This window comes from Podarcis raffonei, chromosome 2 (genome assembly GCF_027172205.1).
Source record: "Podarcis raffonei isolate rPodRaf1 chromosome 2, rPodRaf1.pri, whole genome shotgun sequence".
NCBI lineage: Eukaryota > Metazoa > Chordata > Lepidosauria > Squamata > Lacertidae > Podarcis > Podarcis raffonei.
This window is the reverse complement of record NC_070603.1, coordinates 69,868,721-69,884,425: the sequence shown is the minus strand read 5'-3', so window position 1 is coordinate 69,884,425 and position 15,705 is coordinate 69,868,721. Positions and strand designations below refer to the sequence as shown.

Sequence of the window (15,705 nt, the reverse complement as noted above, 5' to 3'; positions counted from 1 at the left end):
ATCACAAAACCTTGACAGCAATAAAAGGAAGTCAAAGAAGTAGCAATGGACCATTTATCCAATGGCCGATTCATCCAAATGTCATCCTCTTAAATGGTTTAAATTGGCTCAGTCAACTGACCAAGTAAGTTTCTTTAGGCAAATCATTCCCCAATGAGGTTTCTACTATCAGGGAATGGGCCCTGCTCCTCATTGCCCTAAGCCTTCTTTTTGAAGGGAACAGTACCTCCTCAGAAGGTCTCAAAATGATGGTGAGAAATGCTGGAGATCACGGTTAGCCTATGAATTCATGAGATGAAAAGAGGGCAGCATCTAGCAGTGAATCCTGAAAAGAATAGCCAAGTGTGATATTGCATTAACTACTTGCTCCTAATTCTAGAGGAAACTATCCTTCAGCTCTTGTACATGAACCTAACCAGGACCAGTCTAACAGGTGAAAGCTAGAGCTAAAATAAAATTGTCCTAATAAACTGTCCCAAGAAGCAATTCGGTGTGTTTTGATTTCCACTATATTTTTGATATCTAATACTGGATGTCAGGGTTTGACAATATAGTTGATTCCAACTATTGGACACATTGTAGAAGACTGCTTAATATTTCACTTTCACTAAAATAGTCTATATGACATTATCAGTGGTATCTGATATATATAAATCTATATATGATATAGATCTATATATGATATCTATGTAAAATTTTTGTATAATTTTCTCCACTATTAATATATCTATTTATATGTTCATCATTTGATAGCTGATAGTCAACATCAGTTGACAATTATCTACATACGTTCATATTTAAAATCTACATTCCAAAGGAGTTCAGTTAATTATTTGCAATATTGCAATCATTTTTTTGGTATTTGTTCTTGACAAGAATTGTTTACTAAGATACGTTTTCTACAAGGTTCATGAATTCATAAAGGCAAATGTGTGATCAACAAAACAAAGAGAGGAATAAAAGAAAATTTGTCCTTCTTAGTGGCGCTATAAAGTCCCAATATGATATAATTGCCCCTTAAGTTGCTATTCTCCCAGGCAGTTCCATGCAGATAGCATACTTTTTCTGTCCAAAATATATAGTTCACTATGGAGAAAAAAATTATCTGAACTTCTTTGGTAGGAAGGGTGGCATATGAATTTAATAAACAATTAAATAGATATTTTAATGACCTGGGTTGGAGTGCTGCAACAGCTTTCTCTTTAACAAGACACCTGGGGATAGTAACATGTGCAAAAATGAGACAAGCTCTTGACACAGTACACTTAGAAACTAAAACTGCCTGAAAATGGAATAAGTACAAGTCTCACTCAAAAGCCCTAGGACACAAGACACATTCCCTCAGAAATAATTTGTGGATAGGGACAGAGCCACAACTGAGCAGCCCCTTTTATTTCTGTCACCCCTTTGTCATGCGCCTGAGGTCTGAAGTGTTCACTTGCAAAGGGCATTTGAAATTAGGCTGTGGGCCACAGGTTGCCCATCCCTGCCCTATGAAGAACAATGTGCTGTCAACATAGCAGTGGTAATTGTGAAAGAGGGCCAGCCCAAGACAATTTTGTACCTGAGGTGAACCACAAAATGGCACCCTGCTCCCCACCAGGGTAGAAATTGGGAGTGAGGATCGATATCAGGAACAAAGGGAGAATAAAGATCTACATCAGATTCCGCTGCCCCTGTGGATCCTGCCGCTTGATGCGGTCCCCTCATCTTGCCTCATGGGTGGGTTGGCCCTGTTTGGAAACAAGCTACTTCTCAACTGAATGCACCAAATGTGGAGAAGCCTATCTTTTTATTGTCGCAGCCATAGGTGTAAACATGATGGCAAAGCATAGAAAAGGCCACACCTCTCTTTACCACAGATGGGGTGATACATGCAAGCTCTTCCACATCCATAGCCAGAGGGTTTACCATTTATTGATTAGATTGCCACTTACAAAATAGCCTATTAAATGTCTGACAACAACCATTTATAGAGACTGCTCAACAGTTGAAAGCTCTTACAATCTGCCACACTTTAAATGTTAAGGCAGAATACTGCAGTTAGAATCCCAATGCTAAAACTGGAAATCTGGAGAGTTCAAAATGTCCCCCAGATCCCAAATCTGCTTTATTCCAAGCCCAGCCAATGGCCTCCCGACCCCAACTTTTCACTGCTGGCCTGGCAATATGGCTCCCATAAAGGTATTTCAAAACCGAGCTCCCCTTCCCTTGACTCTCAATTAAACTGGGCCTATGCTACCCTCTTATCCCTGCAGCAACCTGATGTCCTGCTTCTTTTCCTGGGATGAACTGTGGGAGGCTTCTTTTCAGGGTGAGCAGCGCTCTTAACTGTTGCTAGGAAACAGCTCCTCACTCCGCACAACACGCGGCTGATGGCAGCAGCTTTTTTGGATACTCCCTCCTTTCTCTCGATTCTAGCCATGACCTGTGCAGTTAAGAAGCTAGCAGCAAACCTGATTTTTTAATGGTTGTGGTGGAGTTGCAGTCGCAAGTGTTGTGTGCCAAAGTCCAGAGCATTATGAGACTGTGTTACCCTACAGTATAGCACATCTGCAGGCTCCCAAAGTCTTGGGGCTTGTGCACACTTCAAGGAAGCTGGGGTCCATCCAAGCAGTTTTCTGTTTGCATTGCCGCTTTCCCCATTAAAATCCGCTCTTTGGTGCTGAATTGGAGCAAATGACATACCACAGAAAACCTGATTGACATTTGCTCCGACTGAGTGGTAAAAATTGAGTTTCCCTGTGGGAAAATGGTGGGACACGTAGAAGTCTGGATAAGCCCTTATTGTGATCTTCCCTCAGTGTCAGTGTTTCTCAAACAGTAGGCCAGGGCCAAGTGGAGATTGCCCACTTCCAGGTAGGCCTCAGTGCCACCATCTACTCAGTGCCTCCCTCACTTGCCCACACCGCCCCTTCCCTGTGGTGTAATATTTTGGCTGAAGACCTGGAGCAATATCCGCACCAGCAGTTCCCCACATACTGTGTAGAGGTGAGGAAGGGAGGGCCCCTCTTTTAAGGGGTGAAGGCCAGAGATGTTGTCGAACGAAATTAGAGAGATAAAAGGTAAATCTTTGTTTAAGAATAATATGAAATGGGGGGGGGGTAGAAGGAAAGGGGACATAAGAAACTGTTATGAGGGAAGAAGTGAATGTAAAAGGACAGGGAATGAAATAGTGGCAGCTTGGGTGGCAGATAAAGTACAAGTGTGACAGGGAAGAAATTGCAGGTGAATAAATAATGTACACATTATTCCAAATATGCTCACACCATAGATTTGTATAACGGCATTATGATACTGGCAATTTTATTTTCGATTCTGATATGATGCAGGGTCTAACATAACTAAAGTATGCTAGTATAACCAGAGAAATGTTCAGTAGATTTTTGCTGAAGAATGGGCATCCGCAAATGGCCTGTTCCAGTAGGAATACAATGTTCCATGCACAACGCTGAGTAAGTCCCAGTTCCTACCCACACACAGGAAGTGCCATTCTGGGTCACATTCCACAGGGGGCAACAGCCACAGCACAACAGAGCTGACTCACGACATGTACCGTAACTGTTTGCTCTCTCAGAGTCTATCCCATGATGCAAGTGAAGATTGCTGGACAACTCAGTGATGGCAAGGAGTGTTCATTCATCTGTAGCAAAGGGAGCAGTCAAGTAGGTACATCAGGACCCTTAGCAACTGAGAACACTTGACATCTATTTCTTGCATCACACAGCTCCCCATGCCCAACATGCCCGGTACGCTGCATGTAACCACTTGGTAAGCTGCTTGCCAATGCTGTCTTGCTAGGTGGCAAGGGATTGTTCTTTTTATCACACCCATGTTGTCCAGACACCTTGGGCAGCAGGGAGGTGGTAACATTCTCAGCACCAGAAAGCAGGACATTAGCGAGATTTCAGATTGGTGCCCAAGGTGCCCTGGGGTGAGCTCTCTCAGACTGGGACAATGTGGCCACCTGGGTGATGTGACAGCATGCTTGCCTAGGCACATCCTGTGGGTCTGTCAAGTGGTCATGCCACTTTGAGGATGCAGCTCAGTGGAAGAGCATCTGCTGTGCATGCAGAAGGCCCCAGGTTCAATTCCTCGCATCCTGAGGGACTGTCCCTCATCTAAAAGCCTGGAGAGCCACTGCCACTCAACACTGAGCACCAATGGCCTGACTCAAGTTTCAAGCCAGCTTCCTATGTGTGTCCACTGTCTCCCTTCCTCGCCATTTCCTTTAGGGTGATCCATCCCCAAGTCCCAATACCCTTGCTTTGCCCCTACCCTGTGGTGAGGTGACAAGGTTATCTGTCCACTTACATTTCCCTGACAGGACTCCTCACAGCTCCCCTTCCCCAGGCTTCGCCAGGCTGGCACGACACTTTTCATTAACTACTATTGAGTGGCAGCTTCGTGTGTTTCTCCCGGCTCTGTCACCATGACAGCAGCACAGAGAGGCCTGCAGGCTGCATTATTGCTGCCATGGTGTGTGCGCGCCCCCCGCACCCCACCCTGCTTGCTTCTCTGCAGTCAGGAATGACAACTGTCAGCTCTGCAGAGAGCACATGGCTGAGGGGAGGAGGCATTGCTGACCAGCCCCAGGCTCTTCCACAGGACTCCTTGCAAATCCTCCAGTAACAATGACCCAGGCACTATTGCCAGCCCTCTCTGATCCATGGGGTGAAAGGGCCTAGCATAAAACACAGCCGGCATCATAAATGAGGAACAGAGCACCCCGGGAGTGTGGTGCAGTGACCCTTCCAAACAGCTATTTGGGTCTTTACAAACAAAACATTAAAAAACCTCTGCGCTTGATGGTGTGCAAGTGGTTAAAGGCCAGACTCTGCCGTGCTGGCATGTTGGGTGTTTGTAAGGGGTGAAGAGAGACTTTACAACCCCTAGTTAGTAAATATCCCTCACACCTCCCAGGCGATCTGCAGGGAGGTTAGACAATGGGCAGAAATGGTGGCTGAAAACCACAAAGCAAGGGTTATTGAAATTCCTGGCTTGTTCTTTATAGCAATAAGTCACCATCTTTGGGGAGAGCGGATCTGTTGCACAAGACCTCCATGTATGACCTGGGATTTGTGCCAGTACAGTGTGTGATTATCCCACCGCAAAAACCGGCAGCAGTCGGGAAGCACCCTCTCCTGAACAAGGTGTCGGATTGCTGGCCAAGCCATGCCACATCCCACTGGAGGCCTCCCTTTGCTACACCCACCCCTCCTTTCATACCCACCCTTCACATTTGGGTTAAGAAGGAGAGGGGGCCAGGTAGGGGAAGGGCAAATTTGGGCATGGGCTTGCCATTGTTAGCCCTTATCTTGCACCATTTCGACATATGATTCACTTAACTGGTCGACACCTGCACTGGGCATTCCAGAAGAGAAGGAAAAGGCCATGCCACATTAAGAAGGCATCTATCTACAGGGGGCCTCCAGAACCCAGATCTGAGAATAGCAGGGGATCTGCAGCATGTGTGTCTTCCCAGCACACACCTCAGCGCGGCACGTGCGGTTTTAGGTAACCCGGGGGTCTCCCCCAACCCAAGCCTTTTCTGCTTTCTTGAGGCTTTGCTGTGTTGCTGCTCACCAAGACAAGAACCTAGGAATAGATTTCCTCTTGCGTCTGTGTGCGTTAGGGTGGCGGAGGTGGGGGGAAGGAGGCTATGAATCAAGGCTTCGGTTCCAGGGACTATTCTTGGCTCGGGAAGCGAGGAGGGAGAGATCACGGATTTCTCTTCGGGGGGGGGCTGGGAGGGCCTCGGAGGTGCTTTTGCCGGACTTTCCCTGCTGCCTGGCGTTCTCCCCACCTCTGCGCCCCCCGCTTTGGCCCTGACGTGCCGAGGCTACAGTCGTGACGTCGGGAGGAGAGGGAGAAGCCCGCCCGGATCGGAAAGGACAGCGAGGAAGCCAAGCAAATCCCGGCAGGAAATTCCAACGAGGAGCAAAAAAAGAAAAAAGCAAGCAAGCAAAGGAGCCCCCAAGATCAGCGAGCCCCAGGCGCTGCCGCCACTGCTGTTTGACGCCTCCCGGCGACCCCCACCGCACCCCACTCCGGACGGCCTTGGAGTCCCGGGGTTTCTCCTAGGAAAGACCCGCGCGCCGTCCCCACGAGGCTGCAGGCCCCCCGAAGTGGGCAGGAAGAGGCTGGCGAGGGCCGCCGCCGCCGCCGGAGGGAGGAGCCAGAGGGCGGGGCCGGCAGAGCAAGCAAGCGAGGGAGCGAGCGAGCGAGGCAGGAGCTGGAGAGAGAAGAAAGAAGAAAGGAAGAGACGCGCGAGCGCTTGCGGCGGCGGAGGAGACAAAGGGAGAGCCCGGCACCGCCCGCGTGGAGCTGCCGCGTCGGGCAATGGGCAAGGCGAGAGGAAGCCCACACGCCTGACGCCGCGCTCTCCTGGTCGCGCCTGCCCCAGCCCCGCTCCACGCCACACCGAAGCCGAAGGGATGGCTCTGCCGGCTTCCCGAGATGGGGCTCCTGCGAGCGATCCCTGATCTCGGCGCTGGAAGTGACGGTGAGGACGAAAAAGGCGAGAGACCCTATGGGAGTCACCGGGGGCCCATCGAGGCGAGGAGGCGGCGGCAGCACCAGCACCAGCCACCTGCCAAGCGAGGCTCCTCTGCGCTTAGCTGCCTGTCTCCTGCTATCTTCTCCCCACCCCTCAGCTGCCCACAACTGGTGGAAGGGGCCCGGCCGGCCGCCCCTCTCCCCACGTGCAGCTGCCCCTTAAGGCGCCAGCAGACAGGACTGATGGTCTGCTCGCCCCCAAGCGAGCGGGGCGACCCCAGGGAAGACCCTCCGGGGTTGCAGCTTCGGCGCCTCCTGTTGCTTGGGCACCTGGGGACTTGGCATAGCTGGGGAACGTGGCGGCGTCACCCGGCGCTGGCAATGGACTTGCTAGGAGGCGGTTGGCAGGTTGGGGAAAGAACGCGGGGGGGGGGGGCAGGAGAGAAGTCCTGCGCGCTCTCGCCTGCCTTGGTTGAGCGCGCACCCATATCTGCGTTGTGGGGTGTGCGTGTGTGCGCTTGGTTTGTGTGCACGCGCGCGCAAAAGCCGCCTCTTCGCAACGCCAGCTTGGTAGGTGCATTCAGCTCAGGATCGGTGCCTCTCCTGTTGGCTGGATCCGCTGTGTTTTTGGGGTAGGGAGGATGATAATGGGCACTGCCACGGTAGAGACGGTAGAGAGCGGTGGGAAGCATCTTAAGTTAGCTGTAAGCACCGGAGATCATCATGCACCAAGACGGGGGAGAGTCGGAGGGCCTTGCATAGGCCCACTGGGTTTCCCCAAATGTAAGCAGCGTCAGAAGGTTGCTTTAGTGGACAGGGTTAATCGGCCTTCTAGAAAAAACCCCCCAGATAAATGGCCCCCCTCCCCATCCTTCAAGAGAAGGAGGCACCATAGCTCAGTTGAGAGATCAGGCCATGGTCCTTGTTCCCCAGTTATTCTTGCTCTGATACTAATTTCTGTGCCCCACCAAAACACTTGGCCAAGGAACTTCAGCTACTGTCAGTCTGCGAAGGCAACACTGAGCCAGATCAGTGGTCTGATTTTAGTATAAGGCAGCTTCCTTTGGGTGACAGGCTAAAAAGATGTCATTGTGTTAAACCTGACATCCAGGGTTTAATTTATGCCTGGGCTCAGCCCTGGAATTTGCTTTCTAGGCTGCATCTTGATCCTGGACCCTAAGATGGAAAAGCAGGACACCAGTAACCTTTGCAGGCTGCCTCACGTGGTCACGATCAGAAGTCAGGTCTTTTAGGGCAACTTGTAAAGCTTCTCAGGCAGGAGACAGCAGAAATTAAGTGCGCCTGGAAGCCACAGTGGTTCCTGGATGCCCACTTTAGGAGTGGATGGCTGTGTGCATGGCTGTGGATTGCCAGAGGGTCAGATGGACATGCTCAGTGGTCTGTTTGACTTCATGCTTTAATTTAAATTAAGCTTAGGAGCTTCTGTAGTGGTGGCTAGGTAGGAAAATGTCTTTGTAAGAAGTGCTTGCCTTGAATTTGAGGTGCCCTCTGTGCTATCAGAGAAAATAATTGAGAGCTTGTTCAGTTTCCCATTCAGTGTGGACACACACACACACACACACACACACACACACACTGCTGCCCAGGAATATATGTAACCTACTTGTGCACAAGGGCTGTTGGTGTCATCTGCATGGATGAGCAAAGCTGGTGTGCAAGAAGAAGCCACAGCCTGTAACAGTCCTGGTAGGGACATATAACCTGTAAAGGCACCCTATCTTCAGAAGCCAACATGTGTCCTGAGCATATGTCTGAAGATGAATGGGGAAGGGAAGGCCTCATGCCCACAAATGGTGGATCTGACATTGGAGAGGCAAGGAAGCCCAGTGCTCCAGAATCTCCAGAGGTTCCAGCTGCAAGCCAGAGCAGTCCCTGTTCTGGATGGATTGGCAGCCTGTGCTTTTAAGGTGGACTAGTCCTTTTGATGCAGTGCTCCTCCCTCCCTCTCAACCCCCACCCCTCCAGCAGCCGTAGCCAACACAGCACACCAGTCATCTCAGTGTCCCTTAGATGCCAGCCTTGCACGAGGCCAGATTCATGCTGTGGAGGAGTCCTTGCCAAGGTGCTGCTAAGTCTTTACTTTGACATTTATTGTTGTGATTTGAGGCTGGGATCTGCATTGCCCAGCACAGGCGTAGCTGTTCTCTCCTGTTTGAGGAGGAGGGGAAGCACTGGAGTCTTAGGGAGCCGTGCACAGGCCCTGTTGCAATTCCCTCCCGCATCACCAGTGGCAATGCTTTCTATGCAGAAACCCTCAATAACCATACTGAGGTGCATGTATCCATACCCATCCTCATCTTATTAGGGACTTCTAAAAAAGCACACACACAGAAAGGATATTTATAGGTAAAGATGAGCTACATTTGGAAGAACCATCCTGGCCTTCTCTGCTGGAATGGATTATTTTTATTAAGTATCTTAAACAGGATGTTAAGGCCGCTGGTGGGGGCATTGCCTTGTGAAGAGCTTGGTACTGAGGACCATGGGATCAGTAAGGGTCATATAGTAGGTTCACTTGGAACACAAGTAGATCCCTGCTGGATCAGACCAGAGGCCTATCCACTCTAGCTTCCTGTTCTCACAGTAGCCACCCAGTTGTTTTTGGGAAGCTCACAACATCAGGGCAATGCCCCTCTCCCTCTGTTGTCTCCCAGCAGAGGCATATATTGGTCACTGGTTTATGGCCACCTGTAACTGGAGCTTTTTGTCCTGCAGGTGTATGAATATTGCACTGGTCTCTGCTAGGATTATACTGTTCTCATGTACAGCAGACTATTCAGGGAAATCTAGGCAGCTCTGTGACCTCTTCCTTCTGGCCAGCAGCCAGCAATCTCACCGAGCACCAAGGTTGTCCCAGGTGGAGGTCTGGCACTGTGACCTTGTCTTTGTTACAGAGTTCTCTGTGCTCTGCATTTAGAAAGTGTCTGCAATTCTATACTTCTTCAGAAGCAGGTTGTGTGTGTGTATGTGTTTTTGCACTCAGTTAATTCTAGGAAAGCTGAATCTTTGTACAATTATGCAAATCAAAGCAGGCACCCAGGTGAGCCAAAATGGGATAAGATGAGGTAGGCTCTCTTGGATGGCATATTTTGAGGTACCATCAAGGAGAACAAAATTGTCAGTGGTTTTCTTATTACCATTTTTCTTTTTTTAGATCTCCTGGGAGATTTTTTGGGTCATTTTGCATTATATTTTCTTCTAACCAATGGGAAGGTGCAGAGAGCTATGCACAACCCTGTAAATCTTCTCCCTGGCAACTGAATATCCTGTTCATCTCCCACTGTGGCTTTTGAAATTTCACGGATTTTCCCCCCCCCCCATTCATTACATTTATTTCCCTGCTTTCCTTCGCGTTACTCAGAGCTACATACCTTGCCCCTCTGCTATTTTTTCTTCACAACAACCCAGTGGGCTAGGCTATAGGATAGTAACTGAACCAAGATGACTGAGTGTGGATTTGAACCCTGGTTTCTCTGGTCCTATCCCAGTACTCTAACCACTTAACCAGTCTGTCATGACACATTGCTTAACCTTACAAGCTTGCCTTCATGGCAATAAAGGTTAGAAACATACTTTAAACATAAAATCTGGTCTTCCCGGAAAGCTGAATTCAGTGCCAATTAACAAATTTCACCCTTGTACAAGGTGATCATTTGCAGCTTTTTTGTGGGCATTTAGTTAATGTCAGCTTGCTGTTGACCTAATCACGCTGAAATTTTGTAGTTCCTTAGAAAATCCTGTTTTTAATTAGCAGATTTTGGGGAAGAGTAAACCGGGAGGAAGGGGGGGAGCTTGGCTTCATCTTGGCAATTTCCCCTGTTGCTGCCATATTGGCAGCTGCAAAGTTGTTCTTCCTGGGCTTGTTTTAGCTCAATCACACTTCCTTGATGGAGCCACCAACTGGGACACGTGCATTCAAAGAAGGGACAAAGCACATTCCCACTCAACCCGTGTTTCACGGGCTGCTTCATTTCCTGTGTGGATTCAGCCACCCACCTGCCTACCCAGTTTCACTTCCTTTTCTCTTCTAACTTGTGGCCGCCACTTCTGAATGTAAACTTGACAGTCTTAATGTAATTTGTGTTTTTAATAATGGGCCTGCACATAGATAAGTAGAAAGGCTTATCTATGTGCCTTGTCAAAGATTCAGAAGGCCTATAGCTCAAGGTAATATGTAGTTCAGTTGGCTGAGTCCCAGATGGAATATTTGGGGGCTACTGCTTTAGAATATGGACAATAACAAAGGGAAGGATCCAGACAAGCACCACACAGGTGGCAAAAGGGTCCATTCAAACCCAAAACTTTAGTATAGGGCCATTATGAGGAAGACATTAAGCAGTGGTTAACTGCATTGAGGCTAGAAGGCTGACATTTCAGGCATTTTCTGTGATTGGCTGGCCTGTGGTGTCTCTTCTGACTAAATAGTTTAATGCTTACTGGTATTAATTTGCACCTGCCTTATGATGTATGACAGGCAGGTGGAAGGTAAACAGCAGCCTACTCAGACCAGGGTCCATGTTTCTGACAGAGCACTCAGTGCTTGTTGACTGATGGGCTTCTTACAAAGAATGCTTGGCCTTGATCTGACCTGATGTGAAGCAAGAGAACAGATCCAGGAACACAGCTTAGTTGCTAGCTGTTAACCTAAACTGTTAATGGCTGTCGATCCTGCACTCTGGCTCTGTTTAAAACACACTGACAGGGTTGGCAGCTGACAGGGGCTCTTGGTAACGTGAAGGAGATCCACACGAGGCTGAAGCTCAGCCCACTTCTTAAGTTTTAGCTGCTGGTTTGGGCTCTGATAAGAAGGCTGGCTTAGTGTAAGCAATAATAAAAGCTTTCAGGCTTATCTCTTAATGCCTTGATATGGTGGGGAATACCCTCTCAGCTGTGTTTGAGGTGACAGTGAGATACTTTTAAAGGAGAAATGGAGTTGTTCCTCAGTACAGAGTTACTCAGAAATGTCTAATCCCAAATAGGTCCTGTTAACATTTGGGGATGTTCTGATGACACTTTGAAAGGCCATTCTATGAATGGTGCTTACAGAGATTCCCAAGTTAAATTGGGTGCACACTAGCCAAAAGTGGGCAACAACAGGCCTCTCTACCTGGCCCTTGGTTGCACCCTTCCTGCCTAGGCCACACCCCCAGCTGCCCTGTTCTGCAGCCTCCTCAAGTGTGTTTGCCTGGGTGGGATGTGGAATACCTCTTGCTGCATGTGTGCCTGTCTAGAATGCAGCCTAAGTGTACAAAGGCAAGATTCAGATCACCTCATCCCCACAGCTTGTGATCCGCTGCAGTACACATGCAGGAGGAATTCTCCCTCTGGAATGATTGTGATTTCCTGAAACGGGGTTCTGGGATCAGTCCATTTATGAAATATCCTGGGAATAACGTACTTACTTGCCTTGGTTTATGGTGGCCTAGCTACTGGCAGACATCAGAACTAACAAGCAATGAACTAAGCAGGCAGGAGGAGGGTGGAGATGTAGCTGATGGTGGGGCCTTTATCTGATGCAAGTGTCAAAGTTCAGTTTTAGCTCAGGGCGACCTGCTTCATGCTTAGTGGTCCCTAAGCTGCATTGGAAACAGCTTTGCTATGAATGGGAGGTTGTTGGTTGGCATCCATTACCTGGGGGTAGGGGGTAAGCCAAGGCAGAGAAGGAGGAATCAGCACACATCTTGGCAGTGGCGTGTGATGCACCATGTGGAGAGCAGTCCCTTGAGGGGTGAAGCTGTGACATGTGTGGGCAGGAGGCTTCTGTGATGGTTTGTGGATGAGCAGAGGAGTGCTGTTGGGCTAGCAGTGCCATCAGGAGGAGAAGTGATGTAGTGCTCTGGTACTTGTGCTTTGCTGTCTTCTCTTGGCCTCTCCTGGTGCTTTTGTGCCCTGCTGTTTCGTGAGTCCTCCCCTTCACTGCCACAGCAGCAGCAGCAGGTCTGGAATTTGGGTTCGCTCCATCCCTGGCAGTTTATTGCCTCAGTCGGAAATGGCCAGGGTGATGGCGGCCCACAGCTTTGGTTGCAACCTGTGCAAGGAGCATGCCTGAATGCTGTAAGCCCAGCCTGATCTGTGAGTGTTCAGTGCATGAATGAGAGTGGGCGCATGTGATGGTGAGTGTGTGGGTGGTACTGTGGCTGCATGAAAGGGGGCACATGCCCACTTGGTAGTCACAGGCTTAGATTGCTGGACAGGGGTCGGAGGCTGTACAATACACCCAATTTAACCAAAAGCTTTCCTCCCCTCTACTTTGCTGTTGCAACTGGTGGGAAGCCAAGCCAAGCCACAGGCTTTTGTGTTCAAGGGGAGGGCAGTGTTTGCAGTCAGGGTCTAAGCTCTACACCCCTTCATTGGACCACCAGTGGCTTCTGCTCATTAGCTGGGGAAGGGCTTAGAGCAGGCAGGGTGGGTTCTGCAAAATAGCACTTGTCTCTCCTACAATCAATGGCATTGTCTGTCTGTTTGCAGGGAGCGAGTTCCTGTCGGAAGTGCTGTTGGCCCTGCAAAGCCCTGAGCCAGCAATGGGAAGAAGTTGGGCTGGGTGCTGGTGTTACTGGTCGTGTTACCCCAAGTATCCAAAAACTCAGGAGTTTGAAGAAGAGAGCACAGGCCGTGCCCATGAGCCTTCTCAGCACTCTCCTTTCCTCCCTTGGGCTCCTTTAGGAGCCAGAACTCCCCCCTCTCCGTGAAAGGCCCAAGCCTGCGCCCCAGTCTCCGGCCAACCTCTTCCATGGCTGCAGTTGTGGAGCACCTCCAGGAGGCCGCGTAACTCACAAGGGGCTGAGCTGCTGCAGACCCTGCTTCCACTGCCTTGACTGAAGCAGGGCCTTGGTGGTGGTGGCCCCTGGATTGTACTGCAGCTGAAAGAGAGCACCCTACACAATCTTTGGGGAAAAAGCAAAACTGGACGTACAAGGAGAGCAGAGGGGAAGCTTGTGATCCCATCAACATGACTGGGCAGCAAGGGAGGAAGCAGAGCAGGCAAAGGCACCCGCAGAACTGAGCCTAGTCCCTGCCTCTTTGCAGAAGACCCAAAAGTGGGGGAAAGAGAGAAAGAGTCTCCTGCCCACCCCCCACCCCCAAAGCTGGAACTGAATAAACTCCTTGGCTTCAAGGCTCGTAGGGCGAAACCTCTGCCAGTCCTCCGGAGCGAAGATGGTGATGTCCCACGGCACCTACACCTTCCTCACCTGCTTTGCCGGCTTCTGGCTGATCTGGGGGCTCATTGTGTTGCTATGTTGCTTCTGCAGCTACTTGCGGCGGCGCATGAAGCGGCGGCAGGAGGAGCGGCTGCGAGAGCAGCACCTGCGCACCCTGGAGATGGAGCCCCTCCACTACGAGGGCTATGGGGGCCCTGCCTACGGGGGCTCCGGCTATGGGGGCGGGTACATCAGGAACCCACCGGGCATCGCGGTACCTCACCGACTCCGGATTGAGCCCCATCGCCCTCACCTCCCACCCCCGAGGCCGTGGAGCTGCAGGCATGGTAAGGGCACCCGAAGGGGACTGAGCCCACTCCTGGTGCAGAATACGGTCGCGTTTGGGAGGAGCGCTGCTTCTGCAGGTGGGTAGCTGGCTGGCGAGAACAGGAAGTCAGGCCGTTGTTTCATCTAGCATAGGACGGGCTGCACTGGCTGGCAGGGGCTCCCCAGGGTTTCCCGCAGGAGTCTCCCCGCCCTCTCTGGAGATGCTGGGGATTGAATCTGCAACCTTCTGCATGCAAGGCAGATGCCCCACCACTGAGCTACAGCTAAGGGAGGCCAAGCTGCCTCCAGCAGGCTTAAGGGTTCAGCCTTCAGACCAAACTGCTATTCACCCAGAGCTTGGAAAGTTTCAGCTTAATGGCAGCTTCGAACAAAATATGAAGGAATGAAAGAAAACATTGCTTTGGGCTGCCTTCAGAAGTCTTCTAAAAGTCAGATAGTTGTTTATTTCCTTGATATCTGACACGAGAGTGTTTCACAGGTTGGGTGCCACTGCAGAAATGGCCCTCTGCCTGGTTCCCTGTAAATTCACATCTCGCAGTGAGGGAACTGCCAGAAGGCCCTTAGAGCTGGACCTGTGTCTGGGCTGAATGATGGGGGTGGAGAAGCTCTTTCCGTTATGCAGGGCTGAAGTGGGCAGGATCTCAGGAGGCTTATTTAAGAGGAAGGTGGGGTCAGAATGCTCATTCTGTGTATCCAAAGTCTTGCACCATCCCTGATCCCATTTGCTTGCCTGTGAAGTGTAGGTCTGTGGTTGTAGCCAGCTCTTGGATTGTGATAATAGAGCTGAGGGTGTTTGGGTCTCTGTTTCTCCCCAAACCTTGCTCGGGACAGGTGAGCTTGTATTTTGTATGCCTGGGGGGAACAGAGCAGGCAATGGTGGGATGGCACGCTTAACTGTATCAGTTCCTTGCACTCGGTCACTGTGATTGCTTTGCTTGCAGAACCAGATCCATCCAAGCCACCTTGCTACGAGGAAGCAGTGCTGATGGCCGAGCCGCCGCCGCCTTACAGCGAAGTGCTGACGGACACGCGCGGCTTGTACCGCAAGATCACCACCCCCTTCCTGAGCCATGAGCAGCCGGAGAAGCAGGAGCAGCCGCCCAGCTACAAGCCCCTCTTCCTGGACCGGGGCTACAGCTCAGCGCTCCACCTGCCCAGCACAGCCAGCCGGGGCCCCACCTGCACCAACCTCTACTTGGAGGCTGAGCACTCGCAGCGCATCTTCCCCAGCTGGACAGACTCAGAATTCAGCGCCAGAGACAGCTATGAGCCGGGGCCCTGGCACCTGCCGGTCTCAATGCCTTTGTTTGGCAGGACTACTGCAGTTTAGCACGCCATGCCACACCCTGGGTGGGACTGTGGCTGCTGCTGCACACAAGCTGGAGGATCCCGGCAGCCTGTTTGTTCCCTTGGTCTGCGGGAGCCACCCAGCCTCTCAGTCCGAGCCTTCCAGCCATGTCTGGGCCATGAGCCCTCGCAGTGCAAAGATCTCCTCCCCCCAGTTGCTCTTTGACCTCCTGGCCAGGATGAGATTGGGGCTGGTCTCCCCATCTCGCCCACTTCCCTTTTTCTGGGCCCGCTACAGGCTCTGTTGGTGCTGACTGCAAGGGGGCCTTTGGGTTCGTTTCCTATTTTTCGTTTGTTACATTTTGAAAATAATAAAAGTTTGTGGAACCTGATTTATTACAAACCTGGTGCT

General features: G+C 50.6%; 1 protein-coding gene across 3 annotated transcripts; it reads left to right on the top strand.

The window, feature by feature from the left end:
- The first annotated feature begins 5,819 nt into the window (after nt 1-5,819).
- Nucleotides 5,820-15,685, top strand: PRR7 (proline rich 7, synaptic). 3 transcript variants are annotated; one of them, XM_053377262.1, is made up of 3 exons: nt 5,820-6,505; nt 13,770-14,083; nt 14,948-15,685. In XM_053377262.1, exons 2-3 carry the CDS (start codon nt 13,786-13,788, stop codon nt 15,334-15,336), a joined length of 687 nt encoding a protein of 228 aa, XP_053233237.1. In that variant the 5' UTR covers nt 5,820-6,505; nt 13,770-13,785; the 3' UTR covers nt 15,337-15,685. The 3 variants fall into 3 exon arrangements, with proteins under 3 accessions (XP_053233237.1, XP_053233235.1, XP_053233236.1); XM_053377260.1 differs by having other exon boundaries at nt 5,823-6,505; nt 12,988-14,083; XM_053377261.1 differs by having other exon boundaries at nt 5,835-6,505; nt 12,988-14,005.
- Nucleotides 15,686-15,705: the final 20 nt, after the last annotated feature.